Genomic DNA, 16953 nt, shown 5'->3' on the forward strand with positions numbered 1-16953 from the left:
TCTTAGCTAAGATTAAGATCTTAGCCAAGTTTTAAATCATGGGGTACTCATGCATTTCAAAAATAGTAAGCTTGACCTTCTGTGACTTACATATTTTTACTATGAATGCTATTTAATAGATTTGTCAAAAATAACCACCAGAATACAGATATTGCCTGCATTTCATACAAATGTCTTTATTCTCCAACTGTATTAAAATATAGAGGAAAAAAAAATAACATTCTTCAGTCGTTCTGCTCCTTTGCTCCCAATGTGTTCTATTCCTCTTCATTCTACCACTTTTATGTGTCCCTGTTCTCACCTTTAGCTGGTTTTTGAGCCTGCAGTAGCTTCCTGATGCTGACTCCTTTCTGCAAAACTTGCCTCCCCCCTCAATGACAGAACCTCCCTTTGGTTTTGAGAGAATTCTGCCCCACCTCTCCCCATTTCCCACACACACCAGCCAAGGCACAGCCAAGTACATTGGCTCTTACTGGGGATATAACCACCCTCTCTTTCCAGAGACATTCACAATGAATAAAGGGCACCAATAGATCTTAACCTATTTATTCTTCCTTTTAAGGGTTCATAATTTAATGAAAATATTTTAACAACCTCTGTATTTACATAACCTTCCCCTCTTCTTAGGTGTAAAACTATTACTAAGCTATTACTCATTTTATTTCTGCTCCATTTTCTCAGGTGACCAGATCCTTACTCCAGCATTATGATTACAGCTGCTAAAGGAACAGAAAAATGACATTAATGGCAAAAATTTCCAAAGGAAAAGAGCAATGGCTATAAACAAGTGGGAGTAAAGAGAAGGAGAGAGTGACAAAGAACACATGAAAATAAATTTCTATGGTAGTTGAAATATAGACAGAAATAATCAGATACTCATAAAATGATAAATAAAATTGCTCAATTCCCAATTTAGCTGCATTTAATAATTGTGAATTAGACTCTAATGAGAATCTTATTGGTTGGATCTTACTTGGAAGAAAACCAGAATAGGTCAGAAAAAGTCTGAAGGATATAGACAGGAAAAAGTAGTGCAGAACTGTAGTTATGCGGAAAGTGGATAATAAGGAAGCACCAGCATGGAAAAAGTTATAAGGGAAAGAAGAAAAGGTTTGCAAATTTGAAAATTACTTTCTGATATCAGCAGAGCATATCACCTTGTATTCAAAGCACAGGAGGGATTCATCCTCTGACAAAAAAAGGGTTCAATTTCACTTGCCAGTGCAATACCATATGGAGATTTATTGCCAGCTACAGACACCAAATATCAACAACAAGAATAAGCGAGTTTCTATCAATTTTGTAGTTATTCAGGACTGTTACAGGAAACCATTTATCTTTTCAGTAGTGCAAGTTATATTTAAACAGTGTGTTAAAATTAATGCTTTGTAGCTCTCAGAGCTGATCCATTCCATTCCACTTCCCACTATTTCCATATCCTTATGCTAAGGGTGTTCTTCACCAGCCAATGCTCTCTATATGCTAAACACTCTAGAATGAAACATTGCTCCTAATTCTAACTAATCTCAAAGTTTTAAAATTTGAGAGAAAAACTATTACTAGGCCCATTTTACACAGAAAATTAGGAAAAGATGCCTCAGCTGGGGAGAGGGGGGAATTCTGCTTGCAGCTTTAATTTTCAGTTTAAGGTTTCTGGCAGTCTCTGTGAAATCCTACCACCACTGCCTGCACCAGATTTGTCTGTGAGACAGTACAGGTTAAATTAGCATTGTGCTTAAGGACTGCACTGATTTTGGCCACCACGATTACAGGACTTAAGCAGACCATCAAGAAACGATTATCACAGCCCCAGGATAAAAGCCAGATATATCTATACATAGAAAATTAGATTTGACCAACAGAAATTCTCCAGTTTTCTTGCATTCACACTCTTCTCCCACTCCCAAAGGTTTTCATGGGAAATTTCAGGGGAATGCCAGGATTCATCCCCACTTTTACTGCAAAACTGCATTGCAGTTTGTAATGAGAGTAGAAGTCTGAAATGTGAAGTGAGTACCCAGATTTTTTTGTTTCATGCCATCTATAATAGCTTTCTTGTTGTACTTTGATGAAGAAACGGCAGAAAACATTATAAAAGGCACAGTGTGTGTAGGGGGTAATAAATCTGCTGGATGCAGATAGTCAATGGCTGCAAGTCATAATCTAAGGCTTTGCTTTTAGCCTCCTACGAGTTTTCATTATCAGTGAAAATTGCTATTAATGTAATATGATAGCATCGTGTCCAAACAGCTCGGCACTCATGCATTTCATACAGCTGTCAGAAGATGATAGACATTTAGCTTCAAGGTAAAGCCAAAGTTTGAATGTTCCTGCTTTTTATCTTTGAAGCTTTGTTACTTTAGAAGATAATTATCTAATTTTGTGACCAATGATGTGTTCCCAACACATCAAATTTTAATATCCATAGCATGTAGAATTTTTTTGTGTGTGTGTGTTTTGAAAGTTAGCAATTTCAGATGGCTTGACACAAAATCTTCAAAGTATATTGAATAGCCAAACATTAAAATGGGACCTGGAGGAACAATGGGAGCACTGGGGGCCTGACCAGGGTTTTCATAATGCATTCCAAATAGCATTTTCACAGTGCTTTTACCTAACAGGCTGCAGATATTATGACTGCATAATTTTGATTCCAGCTTTTTAGGAAAGCAAGTCAAATCCTTGTTTGTGTATAAAAGCACAAAGAAATCCCTTGACAGCTACTGTAGAATAAAGTAAAAATAGACAATAAGACATAAAACCTTCTGCCAGCTGACAGACTATTTCTGTACAACACTAAGTTCACTTAAGATACTGGGGGTGATAAAGATAGTAAAAGAAATGGCTAATAGAGCAACTGGGAGCTAAATGGCTTGTCTTAGCCCTAGATTAGAAAATAAATTCCTGTGTTACCATGACAAATTAAAAAGTCTTCTCCTATTCATGCAATCAGCTAAGTGGAAATTACTCTTGAGACTTCATAATTATGAGAACAGTTACATATTCCTATTGTGAGTGGTAAAAAGCCCACCTGAATATCAAACAGCAGAGAGCTCAGTTTAAGAGTCTATAAAGCTGCTGAGAACTATTTTAAAATAATAGGTCAGAAAAAGTGTTGAGACCTGATGAAGCAACTAAAAAATTCCACAATATTGACTATGACCAGGGCCTCAGAGATGCCTGTCATGACAAAGTGCTGTGCCTTTCCTTGCCTTCCAGGAGATTATGAAGATGATGAACTAATGATGTTTATGGAGGTAGAAGCAACACTCAGCAGTCAAATTGAAATGGGAAGTTCCAGCTCAAGTAATTTCTTGTCCAGACTAGAGACAACATTGGAACCAAAAAGGTACTGCTGTCCTTGAAGATTTTGAAGATCAAAGACCCAAGAAATCTGCACTGATTTTTAGCTTTGATCCCACTTTGAACAGGAATCCAAATTAAAAGACCTTCTAAATCCTGTTCCAGAATTAATCATTACCTGATTCCAGAAATAATGAAAAACAGAGTTCCACAGTGGAAGACAGGAAGACTTTCTATAGAGGGGATGATGAGTGTTGTTTTCCAGAACCAGTTTTGTGGAGTCATTAGTGTCAAACACAAAAGTCTCAATCCTTAGAGTATAATTAGAATTTTTTAATTCAGTATCACCGTATTCAGAACGCCACTAAGCAAAGGAAATCCACTCAACTTGCACATTGTAGAGGAATGGTGTCAACAGGACATATAACCCATCACCCACACAAAATTCAGGGAAGCCTGTCAAATCTACATTTTGAGTGCAGGAAGGAGAAATATTTTATGAGGCTATTAGAAGCTCTTCTACCCTTTCCTAAAAACTAATAGGAATGCTTTGAGGTAGTTACTGTCAGTCAAACATATGAGAAACTTAACTGATCAACAGTCAACAGGATCCACACATTAAACCCTGATATTCTGAATCAATTGTATACATACACTTCTCACTTTATGTCCCCAATCTTGTGACGTAGATTAGGCCATCTTATAGTTTGGTTTGTTAATGGACCTGAGAACAACTTTTTCCTTCATCTTTTGCTTCCTTAACCTTGGTGCTCTAAGATCTCAACCTAGTTTGAAGGATAAATAGCAATAACTATCTCTAAGTGCCTCCTGTACTATAAAATTATTTATGCAAAACATTTGGCATCAGGCTCAAAAGAAAACATTTCTCTCTAGAAAATATGCCCATTTAAAAACAAAGATTAAAATGAAAGATAAATAAGGTGGTTCAAAAAGAGACAGGGAGAGAAACAGACAACAATAAAATATGTCAAGTTAAGAAAAATAAAAGCAACACATGAGTAGGAGCAGGTACTTTGACAAAGAAAACACCTTCTAAGACTTTATAAATTTTTTTTATCACCTCAGTGAAATGTATTAGTTTAACTCTTTACAGGTCTTTCAGGAAATGACAGAAAGCATGGTTAGAAGAAATCACCTGTCAAACTCTCTTTTCATGAAGAATTACTGCAAGAACCTATATGCTTTGAAGACTCCATCCAACCAACCAACCAGGCTCTACCTAAAGAAGCAAAACTTCTGTGCAAGTAATGCTTCAGGAAAATTCTTCTCAAGAATAACAACAGCAAAGAATAAACTTCAACAAGTATCAACAATTTTTGATAACAAAGCACTAGAACCTGTGGCAGGTACACAAGGAATAAACCAGGAGTTTACATCTGATCTTTTCCTTCTTTCTCACCGGGACATCCCAGTATGTTACAAGGCCCACTGAGGTTCCAGTATGTACTTCATAGTTACACTTAACATAAGAACATTGGAACACCTTGAAAACCTCACCCTGCTGATATCTTATGTGGTTATCAGACCTGAAGCCCAACAAAAGATGATGTGAGCAGTCAACATCTTTTTCCAACAAGTTTAGTCTATTATAGTTGATATATTTATTCCTCTATAATGATATTTTAATAAGATCATTTGCTTGTGTGCTTATAAGGAGAAAGGAAAACCAGCAAGTCTTCATCCAGCCTGGCTACCCTGTACAGCAATGACAACTGTGTTTTATAACCTGTTTCTGCTGTGAAAATTGAAGGACACCCCAGCTATGCCTTAAGGAGATGCAGGCACAAAGATTAATAGTGCATAGATACAGACATCAGAGAAGTACAATTACTGTTACTGATGATAGTCCAAAATAAAGGATGTAGCTCATCTTCCTAACATAAGGCAGTTCAACAAAGTCTATCAAATGGCCAGGAACCTGTTCTGAACAGTGAACCTGCAGGAGTTCCACACTATGCCAGGGCTTTCTCTCAATAAAATAAAAAATTTTAAAAATTAATTGATTTTAGGAAAAAAGTTAATGCTTGTGTTTAAAACCTGGTTCTTGTTCATCTACCATGGATATAAAGAAAGAATTTATATTGCCCTGTTTTTTGATACACTGGATGCAGCATCCACACGCTCGTATGTGAACGAGTGTCTTGAGCAACAGCAATCCCCTCACGTCTTATATCACTGTGTTTAAAGCCAGTGCACTGATTATCATTTACTACATGTGAAACTTCACCTGGAATGTCCTGGGAGACCTGAGAGCAGGATATTTTCAGAAATTATCTGTCTCTGGAATTAATCACTTCTGGAAAGGCTACCAAGACTCTTACCAACTTCTTTACAACTATGATTTTAAAAGAAGTTTTTTTGCCAAGACTTCTTTTTAAATACAAATCTTGCAATAATTTTATCATACACTCAAAAAAAGTACTTCAGCTTTACACAAATTAACTTGGTGGATGCTAAACAGGCTCATAAAAAGCATCCATGTAATTTTGCAAAAATATTATATGTTAAAAAAGCAAAATGGAACTTCACAAGAACAACACATTAATCATTGTATTTCATTAAAATGTGTCAGTGAAGCTTCTACAGAAACTAGAATACCATCTACCCTATCAATATATAATTTGTGTTGTAAAATGTGTTAGCGTTTATTATCCGCAACGAAAAACTCTCCCCTACAGAACAGTAATGACATTTGAAAGTGTGGAGTATTGATTAACAGTTGCTTAAGAGTGAATCACCACTACAATACAGCATCTATTCATGCTCTACATACCTTCACTGTCAAGATAATTTGCATGGAGAGCAGCTTCTTTAACATTGAAACGTAAGCATTTTCCAATACAGGATGTGAAAACAAACAACCATAAATGCATTTAGCAAGGGAATTAGCATTCTCTTCCTTTCAAGATCTGATGTTTTCCAGGTGAATTGTCTGCACAAAAATGTCCGTCTTAAAAGACATTACTGGAAGTGTGATGCACACATCATGAACTTACTAAAGCCATCTCATATGCCTCTTACATGCTAACAACAGAACTTTTTTACTTTCAATAATACAAGTGAGAGGACCACACTCTGCTTGCAAAACCCAGAAAGATACCAAAAATACTGCAAAATAGAGAGTGCTGATGGAAGCAAAACATGAATTCAGCATGGCTTTCTCCTTTTAGACCAAGTGACATCTAAAACATGATGTTTGATATACAAGCTGATTTGACTACATTTTAAAACCATTACCAACACCAAAAAAATTATTACTCCTGCCATAACATTCAAACAGGAGAGCACAAATCACAGATCATTCAAAGTGCAGTTCTAACTTCACTGAAGAGAAAAAAACTTTTCCAATACCTCCAGAAAAGGCAGAACTTTATTACAAAAAAAGTAAGCCCAGCTATTTTTTGTTATGGACGAAGAGAGAAGAAAGTATTCAAAGTTTGATAAGACTGATCTTTTCCTCTACAGATCAACATGCTATCTGAAAATTAGTATGGGACCCAGCAGGTTTTCCCACCAAATACATTCGTAGCATATCAATGTGTTTGATTTTTTTATTCTTGAACAAAATTAAAGTATCTATCCAGAAGAATTTACATCTTTATGTCTGCAGATAACATCAAATACTTCAAAACACACTGAAATGCTCTGTACCTAGTCTGGCATGGATAATAATCTCGTCATTCATGTATCCCAAATATCTAGGATTGTAGGAATTAAAGGGGATGGAGACTCAAGCTCTGCAAGTTCCAAAACATCGTTTGCCTTAATCATCAGAATTACACTGGTTTAAGATTCTCAGGTGTATATTTCTTTTCTAAGGTTTGATTTCAAGTCAGTGCTAGGAGACACATTTTACAAATACCAGACTTCAGGAGTTCAAATTATAATGAATTAACTCTGAATACAGTTTTTGGTAAGCTCTGCACCATTACCTGGCTGGTGGGGTTTCAAATTTGGGCTTTGGGGTAGGTGTCAGGTTTGGTTGGTGGGAAGAAGGGGGTTGTTGCTGCTGGTTTAGATTTTTTTGCAGGGGGCAGCAGTATTTCTTTTGATTGGGTTTTTGTCTTTTTTGATTTACAGTCTCATGTGTACAGATTTTATTGATAATTTTTCCCCATTTTTGATGGGAAAAAATAACCAGTATTATTTTTGCAGTTCTAAGATTGCTCAGCTGAAAAAATTTTAAATTGATATCCAAAAAGTCAGTCTATGCCTATCCTTTAACCTGCATGTCTCAGTCCTACTTGACCCTTCCTTCAAAGCAGTGGTTGCAGTGTCTCGAGCAAAGAAGCAGCCTACAAAAACCAAAACCAACATAAGGCTGAATAAAAGAAAGGCAATTAATGTCAAGATGATTGGACTAAACTTGCCTGAGATTAAAGTCACTATTATACAATTTAAACTAAAGATAGATGTACTGTATGAATCAGATCCACCAGCTGAATGCTAATTGATCTAAATCACCCCGTTATATTAGTTTTGCACTGACATTTCCACAATTGCAAGAAACTACCAAGATACAGCACCCCCTCCTCTTCAGGGAGATAAAATGCAATTCTGCATCTTTAAAAACAGGAATGCTTTCCTGACTGAAAACCCTGCTCTGAGAAAAAAAATGATTTGAGAACTCCCAACACGATGAAGGATTTGTTGAAAGGAGCAGGCAGATGCGGACTCCAAACTGCTTCAGACCAAAGCAGGCAGTGCCTTACATAACACTGAGGGCTCCAGCAGACAACTTACATAAGGAGACTCTGAGGGAGCCTTAAACAAGCTTCTTGTCAGGAAGAAACCTTTGTGGAAGGACCAAGAAATTAAGGATATTTTCACCTGGAAACCGTTCCTACATTTGCATTCAGGAGCAAATGAAGAATTATCAAAGCTCAGAATATTAAAAAAAAAAGAGTAGTCTCATCAAAAGGACCCTGAGGAAGCACAGACCACGCTGCACTGATTTAAGAAGAGCTTTACTGTATAACAACAGCATTCCCCAAAGCCTGTTCTCCAAAATTCTAATTGCAGCAGCTGAAGTGAATATGTTCCTGGCGCCTAACCCTTGCTTTGCAAACTATATTTGAAGCCTGGCTTTGCCAGTGGGCTACACTCACATTCAGTACAGGACCCACTAAACGCAGAGTGATTACTAAAGAAAAATAGCTAAAATGTCAACATTCAAATAAGGCAGATGTCTTTTGACAGCCTAAGGAAAAAAAACAACACCTAAGAGAGAATTAAAATCTGAGTCAATTCTTAGGCCCCAACAGTATTTGCTAAGTAGGTGAAGAGTATGAATATCTCTACAGCATCAAGAAGCCTCTCCAAATCTATGTGACAACTGTAAAACCGCCAGAAATCAGACAGATTAGGAATAATGCTGTCCTATTTGCTTCTGGATGTTTTCTTGTACATTTAATGGTCTTCCACCCCTTTAAAAGCAAGGAGTAGAACATTTTTTAAGTGCCAATTTTGCTTAAAACCTTATCATAATTTCTGAAATTATTTACTGAACTATTATTTTCCAAGCAATTTGCAGCATCTGTATTTCATCTAAAGTCAGTTTTGGGAAAAGTCATATATCCCAGATATGTCTAGGAGGCAAAACAAAATAATTAGATAAGATTATCATAATGAAATAAAATAATGAAACATTCAATTAAGATATGGGAAGCAGAGGGGGTTTTTTTTTAAAAAAAAAATACTTTCAAAAAGCAACAGAAATATTCTTAAACGTCTTTTACAAATTCAAGAGGACACCAGTGCTGGTCACCCTTTTGATGTTCACAGTACTGCAAGACCTTAAAAATCACAATAACTCCATCAATATTCACAACTGTAACCTGGAAAAAATTTCTTTACTGAGTATCTCACATGAATAATTTCCTCAATGAAATTTTAGTGTGGGTCAAATGACTCTTAATGTGCAAAACATTTGGGCAGTAGAGACTATCAGTCATGCCTAGACTGCGAGCACATCCCTTTGAACGCTGCACTCACTGTGTGTGCTGACAAAATGAATCAAGTAACATTTACATTAATTTTTCATGTAGCAAGCCTGTGGCACTCCAAAGCAGTTGACAGTTGAGGAACCTATACTGTCCAGGTCCATAATCATACACACATTTTATATCTTCACTTGTTTAAGGATGCTTAATTCATAATCAGGAAATGTGGGCTCCTCCGGTAATATCAGAAGTCTCACTGTTTCTAAAAGTGGAATCTTGACTTTAAAATGACATGGATTCTGATCACCCAGAGCTCACAGTAAATACCAAATATATTCTTGATGCCTGACTAGTGGGGAGGGAGGGGGTGGGGAAAAAAAGGCATTTGTACTTAGAGCCCTCCTGTGTTATCACCTCCTTAACTGCTGTGACAACCTCTGTCACTGACTTTGCGTGTTGAAAATACTTGCAGATCTTGAAGTTTGGTATGTTTCTATTCACAAAAGCTAACAGAAAAAAATATTCTTTATAACAATACAAAAAAATACATGCTAAAGTCCTGTCATCCAGGCTTATTTGCCACAATCAACACCAGGATATAGCAAGCTTAAATGGACAGAGACATTTGGAATTCCAAATAAAAGAAAAAGCAACAGACGTATTATAAAAACTACTGTAACCAGAAGGAAGAAAAAAAGAAAAAAAAACAATAGACTATGTGACAGAGGAATAAAAGTGCTCTAAATACCTGTCAAACCTGCGTTTTGTCTTTTCTCTCTCATTCAATAATATCATAATATAAGCAAGAAAGAAAAACAAAATAGCTTGGAAAGAACATACACTGTCCACCTTCAAAAACAGGAGCACAGACTGGTTAGTGAAACAGAAAGGATGCTGATGAAAAGGTAAAATGAATAGCTTCCAATTACCTACAATTATAACAACCAATAGGAAGCAATCTTGCTACTTCAGAGGGAAAAAATACATTACAGAAGGGATGACAGCAGCATCTACTATGAGGAAGAGAAGGAGGATTAAGGATTCCATAGTGATTCTTTGTGGATTTTAGCATGATTCCAAACAGGGTACATTCCATATTCTTCCAGCAAGAGTTGGGCTCAGTACTGGTAGGATTCATTTCTAAAGCCATTTTTGCGCAAAAATGGCTGCGCATGGAACAGCTCCAAAGTTAAATAAAGATATAAGGCCCTAACAAACAAGTAAAAAAAAAGCAAAGCTTTTTAATAATACTTGATTACCAACTAATCAAAACTGAAAGCTCCATCTGCTTTATGAATTTAAGGTGTTCATAAAAAACACTGAATGTAAGACTACACAGACTTTAAAGAATGAGAGCTGGAAATATAGTAAATATTGAGTGCTCAGATTTTCAGAATAAAATGAAAGTTTGCCCAACATCTTGAAGTGGAGCCATTTAAAGGCCTTGAGAGTTAGTAAGAGACTGCAAATATTTTTTTCTTAATAGCTCTGTATTTTCACTTATTGAAATCTGTGTTTTACAGTCCTGGGTATACAAATCTGAAAAGACAGAAACTGCTAAAGAACTCGTATGTCTTTAGTAACTACTAAATCCAGTTGCTTTCATTTTAAAGGATAGCACGAGCTTTTTATTTCAGCTGCTACATGTACTGTTATATAATTTCACACATATATAAGCCTTTTGAAATAAATGCTACAAGCTCAAGGAATAATTTCCTTCACAAACAGACAAAATAAAATTAGTGTTACTCAGAACTAAAAATCATGTCTACAAAAATCAGCAGAAATTTAATATATGGGTTGAATGAGTGCTTTTAATCAGTAAATGTCTCAATGTTTTTCCATTTACATATTGCATTTTGAGAATCACATGCTAAATGCCCGAAAATAAGTCTCAATCTAAGATATTCCTCTTAGTGTCTTTTTTCTGCAACTGTTGTAAAAATAAATTGTCTACAATACAGAAGTTTACTATAGGTTGCATATTTAAATTAAACAGAGTCTTTGATATATGCCTAACACTCAAATCTGCTTTTTCATTACCCTCTCCCCCAATTATGTAGACTTATACCAATTTCTCAAGTTTTTGCTATACTTCACTACCTTATTACCCAGCTGTGCAGCTGAGCAAGAAGATAACCACATTCATTCCTTTTATCTGTAATGATGTAATACATCTCAGCACTGGGTTGAGATGATTGGGGGAATAATGGGATTGTAAAAACTGCAGAGATGACAAACAACAGTACAGCCACCTTCTCCTGATACAGTGAATTGTGTACATACAGCCCAGGGTGAAAATAATACAATATGCACTAATTCTGCTCCTCGAATGAAGTTAACATTTTTCACAAGAAACAGCTGTTTCTGCACAGAAACATCATCATCATCATCACAATGCAGCAACCAGACTAAACACCCGCAACCTGGGCTGAAGCCTAGGCTACAAGAAATAAGTGTTGGAGTTTACTTTCCAATGAAAAAAGAAAGTCATCCAAACAGAAAAATATCAGGTTAAGCAAGGACTCTACAGACAGTGCAGTGCAATGCAAAGAGTCATCAGGGACTAGTATGCAATACAAAAATAGAACTTGTACAAAAGCACATACAGCACTGCTTTCCTGTTCATTTAAAAAATTAAATCTGCCTCCATTTTCTCTGCTAATACCTTCCTTACTACAACTGAAGAAATCCTTACCTTCTGAAGGAGCTGGGAACCTGAGTATTTGGCTGCAATAGATTTGATCTCTCCACCAAATGCTGAGGCCCAGAGCTTTACACTGTGATGAAAAAAAAAAGAGACAGGAAGAAATGTAATACACATGTCATAGCAAGCAACAGAGACTGTAACAGCTTCAGCTGCTCGGGAGGATCTGAGCAATTTTGCATTAGAGAGCTCACTAAGGAACCTAAGCACAGCAAAAGATCAGTGAAGCCGTACAAGTATAAGCACAAACTAGACCCTGTGCTAAGGTAAGGCCTCTGATATGAAAGTACCAACCTGCACCATTAAAATTTAAGGAATTAACTTGTACAGGAACATGCTTTGGCACAACATGAAATATGCATTGAAAGGAAAACAGCAGATAAAATGGCAAAACACTTCTGAATGATAAATTCCCACATGAGAAAGAGTTAACAGCATCAATTTCAGTAAATACAAGCACTTAAAACTCAGTGGCTACACACTCCACCAACACATGCTCCCACAATAAAATCAAAGTAGTGCCAGGTGCCTTGGAGACAACCACTTTAAACACAGCTAACAGAGGAGCAAAGGTGCCCTGGAACAGTCAAATATCGGCAATACAAAAACAGGAGAACTTGAGCAGCCAAGTTCTCATCCTTGAACATGGTCCTGAGAGGAATAGCATGAAAGCACTTACACAGACAAGGGGATCTGCTGCTCCGATCCAACCACATCCACTAAGGCTGTGTTAAAAGCTGTCCAGAAGATAAAGAAAAAACCCCCAAAAGCCCGAAGAAGATTCAGGTTCTCTGGCATTGTGCCTCCCTGTGCCTGGAAGGATTTGGGGAAATTCAAGTGAAGCCGAGTTCAGCAGCAGTGGGGTTTTGCTTCTAAAAGCCTCTTTTCCCCCACTCTTAGTCCCTTCCACTAGAACAACACTGGAAAAGAAAAATTCACAGCTCCATCCTCATTCCTCCAAAGAATGACCCTCTCTATGTAATGGAAGGAGCGGACCAGAAGCGAAGCTCTAATGACTTGAAAACTATTGTGTCCCTGGTAACAGCAAAGCGTTTTCCAGCACTACTGCAGCCACTTGCATGTAGTTCTTTACAACTCCGCAGTCAGCAGTGTGCTGAAGTTACTTCAGTGACCTACTGCTGCTCCAAAGTGCCCTTAGCAGCAAGAAAGCAGACTATTGATTCCAACTGGGGAGGCTGTCTTCTTGCAATTACTGCTCACTTTGCAAATGGAAAGCTGCCTAGAGTTGTCCTTTCCCTCGCCGATAACCTCCAGCCTTCATCCCAGATCAAGCCAGCCAGTGCATTGGTTCAGCGGAGCAGGAGCAGCAGCCTTTTAACGGGATAGCGCCGAGACAGAGAGGCAGGCACAGGAGGAGCTGGACCAGAGGGAGGGTACGGCAAAAGCAGAGAAAGTCTGGAGGAGCTGAAAGTGGAGTTGAGCCCTTCCAGGAAGGCGAGAAGAGAGCGCTGCACATTGCCGGGGGCTGAGCTTGGGAGGGCTCGGCAGGGCTGTCAGGGGCGGGGGCGTGGGGCCGTGCACACCCACCGGAGAACGATTCAGGCAGGGCACCGCTGCATGACAAGCATCTGTCTGTCACACAGCCCAGAGAGGCGAAGGCTGCTCGGAGCTCAGCGCTGTGCGGTGCCGGGAGCATCCCGGCCACGGCGCCGCACCGGGGCGGGCGGAGGGAGGAGAGCGGCGGTCCCTGCCCAGGGAGCATCGCCCAGGAGCGGCAGCGGCGGCTTCCCGGAGCGAGCCCCGGCTTTAGGTCAGGCTCGCACACATTTAATTGAGTCATAGGGAGCACGTCCTTGTGCATAAAGGCACGTTTGCTGCTTCCTCCCACGCCGGAGCACTGCAGCGAGTCACTCTCCGAGAGCTCAGGACCAGCAAAGGCTTATGAATGAAAAGATTTACCTATGCAGCATAAGTAAATCAATGCGGGCTGACTCCAGCCGATGAGTAAATTATTAATTTGTGCTCATAGAAGAATCCTCTTGATATAGGAAATATAGGATTACAAGCTCCTCCACTGAGAGAGCAGCGTGCGGAGTAGGAGGGATTGGTCCAGGTATTTTTGTTGTTGTTGCATTTTAAAATCTACCCTCCCCCTCCTTTTGCTTTTATTCTTCTCCCTCTGCTTTTTTCTCACCTTCTTCTCCACTAAATGCACAGACTTAAAATAGCAACTGAACTTTAATGTAAATAAGTATGGCAAGACCATGATCTGAGCATGGGCTGAGTCATCCTTGCATCCTACAATATAGCTCCAGTGTCCGCTCCAGAATTCTAGTTTCTTCTCTCTGTAGTTAGAATTAACACCTCAAAATATTCACTCTGCCTTTGTACACTGTTCTTAACATTTTCTGTCTTAAAGCTTGAGATGTAGTACCTGTGTTTCTTTCCCCATTAACATCACTAAGAGCACTGAACAGTTTGCTTTAAATATCAAAACCTCTATTCAATACCTGGCTGACAAAAGCTTCCTGCTTTCTCAGAAGAAACAAGAAGTTTAAAGATAGAAAGACTAACAGGGGAACTGTGCAGAACAGTGGCACAGCACCCTGCAACTTTCACCACCCACCAGCCATCCCCACCGGGAACAGTAAATAGATCATATTTCTCTCTGTACTATTACATTCATAAAAGGCAATAAAGGTTCAAAAGGAACACCTATTTTGTGTATTATGTGTATTACTCAATTGTTTTGAAAGTCCTGTTATCTGTGCTGTTACTGCGGATTTTCTAAACAGTGTTTTAAACGTGCTTCCATGTCACCAGGTTTTCAGCTTACCTACAGGCAGAAATGTAAAAATGCGCATGGCTGACTAACAGTATATCATCAATTATGTGCTCCTTTGAACAGATTACATAAATAATGGCATCTTCCCAAAGCCAGGAATGAAACAAGTGGTTGATTGTCTTAATACTTGTGCTGTTTACTTCCTTTTACATGCTAAACACTGTCAGGCAGTAAATTCAAAAGCTCATTTTGTGAGATTCAAACAGTTCTTACATTAACAAAGATCCTTATCTGCTTCAAGCCAACACAGTGCACTGATAACAGGTAATGCCTTCATTTTTCAAAGCATTAGTGAAAGCCCTAATAACTTTTTGAAAGCACACACAATATGTCTGTGTTCGAGAGGCCAGCAAAATTTAACGTGTATTCAGCCCACCAATAATGATAAAGTCACTCAACAAACCCTGACTTTGTTGACATTTATCATGCATTCAATACTATATCAGACCTACAGTTTATGCATCTGGTGTGTGCAAAACTGGGCACTCCCATTTGTCTAATACAAAAATTGTATTTGTACTATTGCTAGTCTAAGAAACTAAATTCACTTGGAAAAGAAATTTTTGCTTGAAAGAACAAGCTCCTTTTGTGTTAACAAATACTTATAACACAAAAGTCTGTACTACATCACAGAGTGCTTTCAGCACCTTTCATTAATGCACCGTGGGTATGTCCATGCAGGAAATCAGCTCGTCATGACCATTCAGTGAATGGACAGCAAGCCTGAACCATAACACACACAAACCACTACAGGTGACACCACCATCTATCTGCAGCTGTGTCCTGGCCTGACCGCTACTGACTATTCTTGGTATGCAGATCACTGCAGCCCTGACACCAGATTCAAAATTCATGTTAGCATTTGTCTCATGTTGTTCCCATAAGGATGCAGAAACTTCCCCTAAGTGGGTATGCATAAGGAAGGACCAAGGAAAATACAGAGAAAAAAAGCGGTAGGTTCTGCTGAAGGTTTCAGTTCTTTTTACTGGGGATAGAGAAATGTGTTTCATTATTTGCTACAACCTTGTGATGTCCTGGAGAAAAGGCAGAAGAAAGCCAAGCTTCAGAGAAGCATAGTGATGAATTTATCTTTTGGAAGTAATGTGGCATTTCTATCATGTCCTTATGCTGTTATAGACAACTGCTGAATCTGGAATAATTTCTGGTCCCACTAGAAAAGTGTATGCACAGATAACTGACCAGAGAAGGAAAGCATTTATGCACATAGCAAATGTACATTCTGAAACCAAAGTGCATCTCAGCAGAAAGCACAGGTAAGTTTCTCGCATGCCACTGGTCTCTGAAGTAGAGCTCCCCATACAGGTGTATTAAGTTGCATCTCCCTGCTCCTGGCCTCCCATTTTTAAGGCATAAAAATGGCAACTAATTTTCTGCTGTGCCCTTGATGATCAAGCACAATGGTGCATTTCAGTATCTCACAGAAAGTGAAAGAAGCTGTTTTCCCCATGAAAGCAGAAATAAAACTTGGATATGTGAATCAAATGTTGTAATAGAAAGTCACAGACAGGGCAGAGGAGCTTGATGAATCCCCAAAGGTTTTTTGGAGGACCACATTGAAGAAAATAACCAAGGGATTGGAGGAAAACCAAAAAACACTCAAACCAACCCACAAATAAACAAACAAAAATTCCAGGCCAAGGGCAAAGGGTAATATGAGATTTGACACAAAGGCCAAAGCAGAGACTACAGACTAGGGGAAAGTCCCATATATAAATACACATAATAACTACCTGATGAATTCATCCCATTGTTCCTTTCTTCTACCTCCAGATATATTTACACTTAAGAAAGGGCACAGAAACAAGGCCACATTTGCACCAGAGTGTACTTTGAGGTCTCTGATTAGACATGTACCAAACCCTAATAAAAGTCAATCGAGAGGCATACAGAGAAGAGAACATACAGTGCAGGGGAGAAGAGTAGGAGGAAATTATATAATTAACACAAATGTTTATTGCATTTCTTTTTTCGGGGGCTTATCTACAATGAGTTCTAAACTGAAGTAATAAATGAAGAAGATGTAAGCCACCTCCACTGGAAATTAATATTTTAAAAAGAATACAAGAAAGAAATTATGTCAGTTTATCTATATTCCACATATATTAGAAGATTCAGATACTGCAAAAACAGAAAAGTCTTAACTACTTTGCATG

General features: G+C 38.3%; 1 protein-coding gene across 6 annotated transcripts in view; it reads right to left on the reverse strand.

Annotated features, from left to right (window-relative positions):
* Positions 1–13427, reverse strand: part of CACNA2D3 (calcium voltage-gated channel auxiliary subunit alpha2delta 3) — a 398896-nt gene extending 385469 nt beyond the window's left edge. For 2 of the 6 annotated variants that reach the window (XM_032120750.1, XM_032120749.1), the window contains exons 1-2: positions 12653–13416; positions 11965–12046 (exon numbers count right to left, since the gene is read on the reverse strand). In XM_032120750.1, coding sequence (XP_031976641.1) covers positions 11965–12046; positions 12653–12771 — 201 coding nt within the window. In that variant the 5' untranslated portion in view covers positions 12772–13416. Of the gene's footprint in view, positions 1–11964; positions 12047–12652 lie in introns of all 6 variants that reach the window. The other 4 variants (XM_032120752.1, XM_032120751.1, XR_004242342.1 and 1 more) reach the window with 3 other exon arrangements.
* Positions 13428–16953: the final 3526 nt, after the last annotated feature.

Source organism: Corvus moneduloides, chromosome 11 (assembly GCF_009650955.1).
Source record: "Corvus moneduloides isolate bCorMon1 chromosome 11, bCorMon1.pri, whole genome shotgun sequence".
Taxonomy (NCBI): Eukaryota; Metazoa; Chordata; class Aves; order Passeriformes; family Corvidae; genus Corvus; species Corvus moneduloides.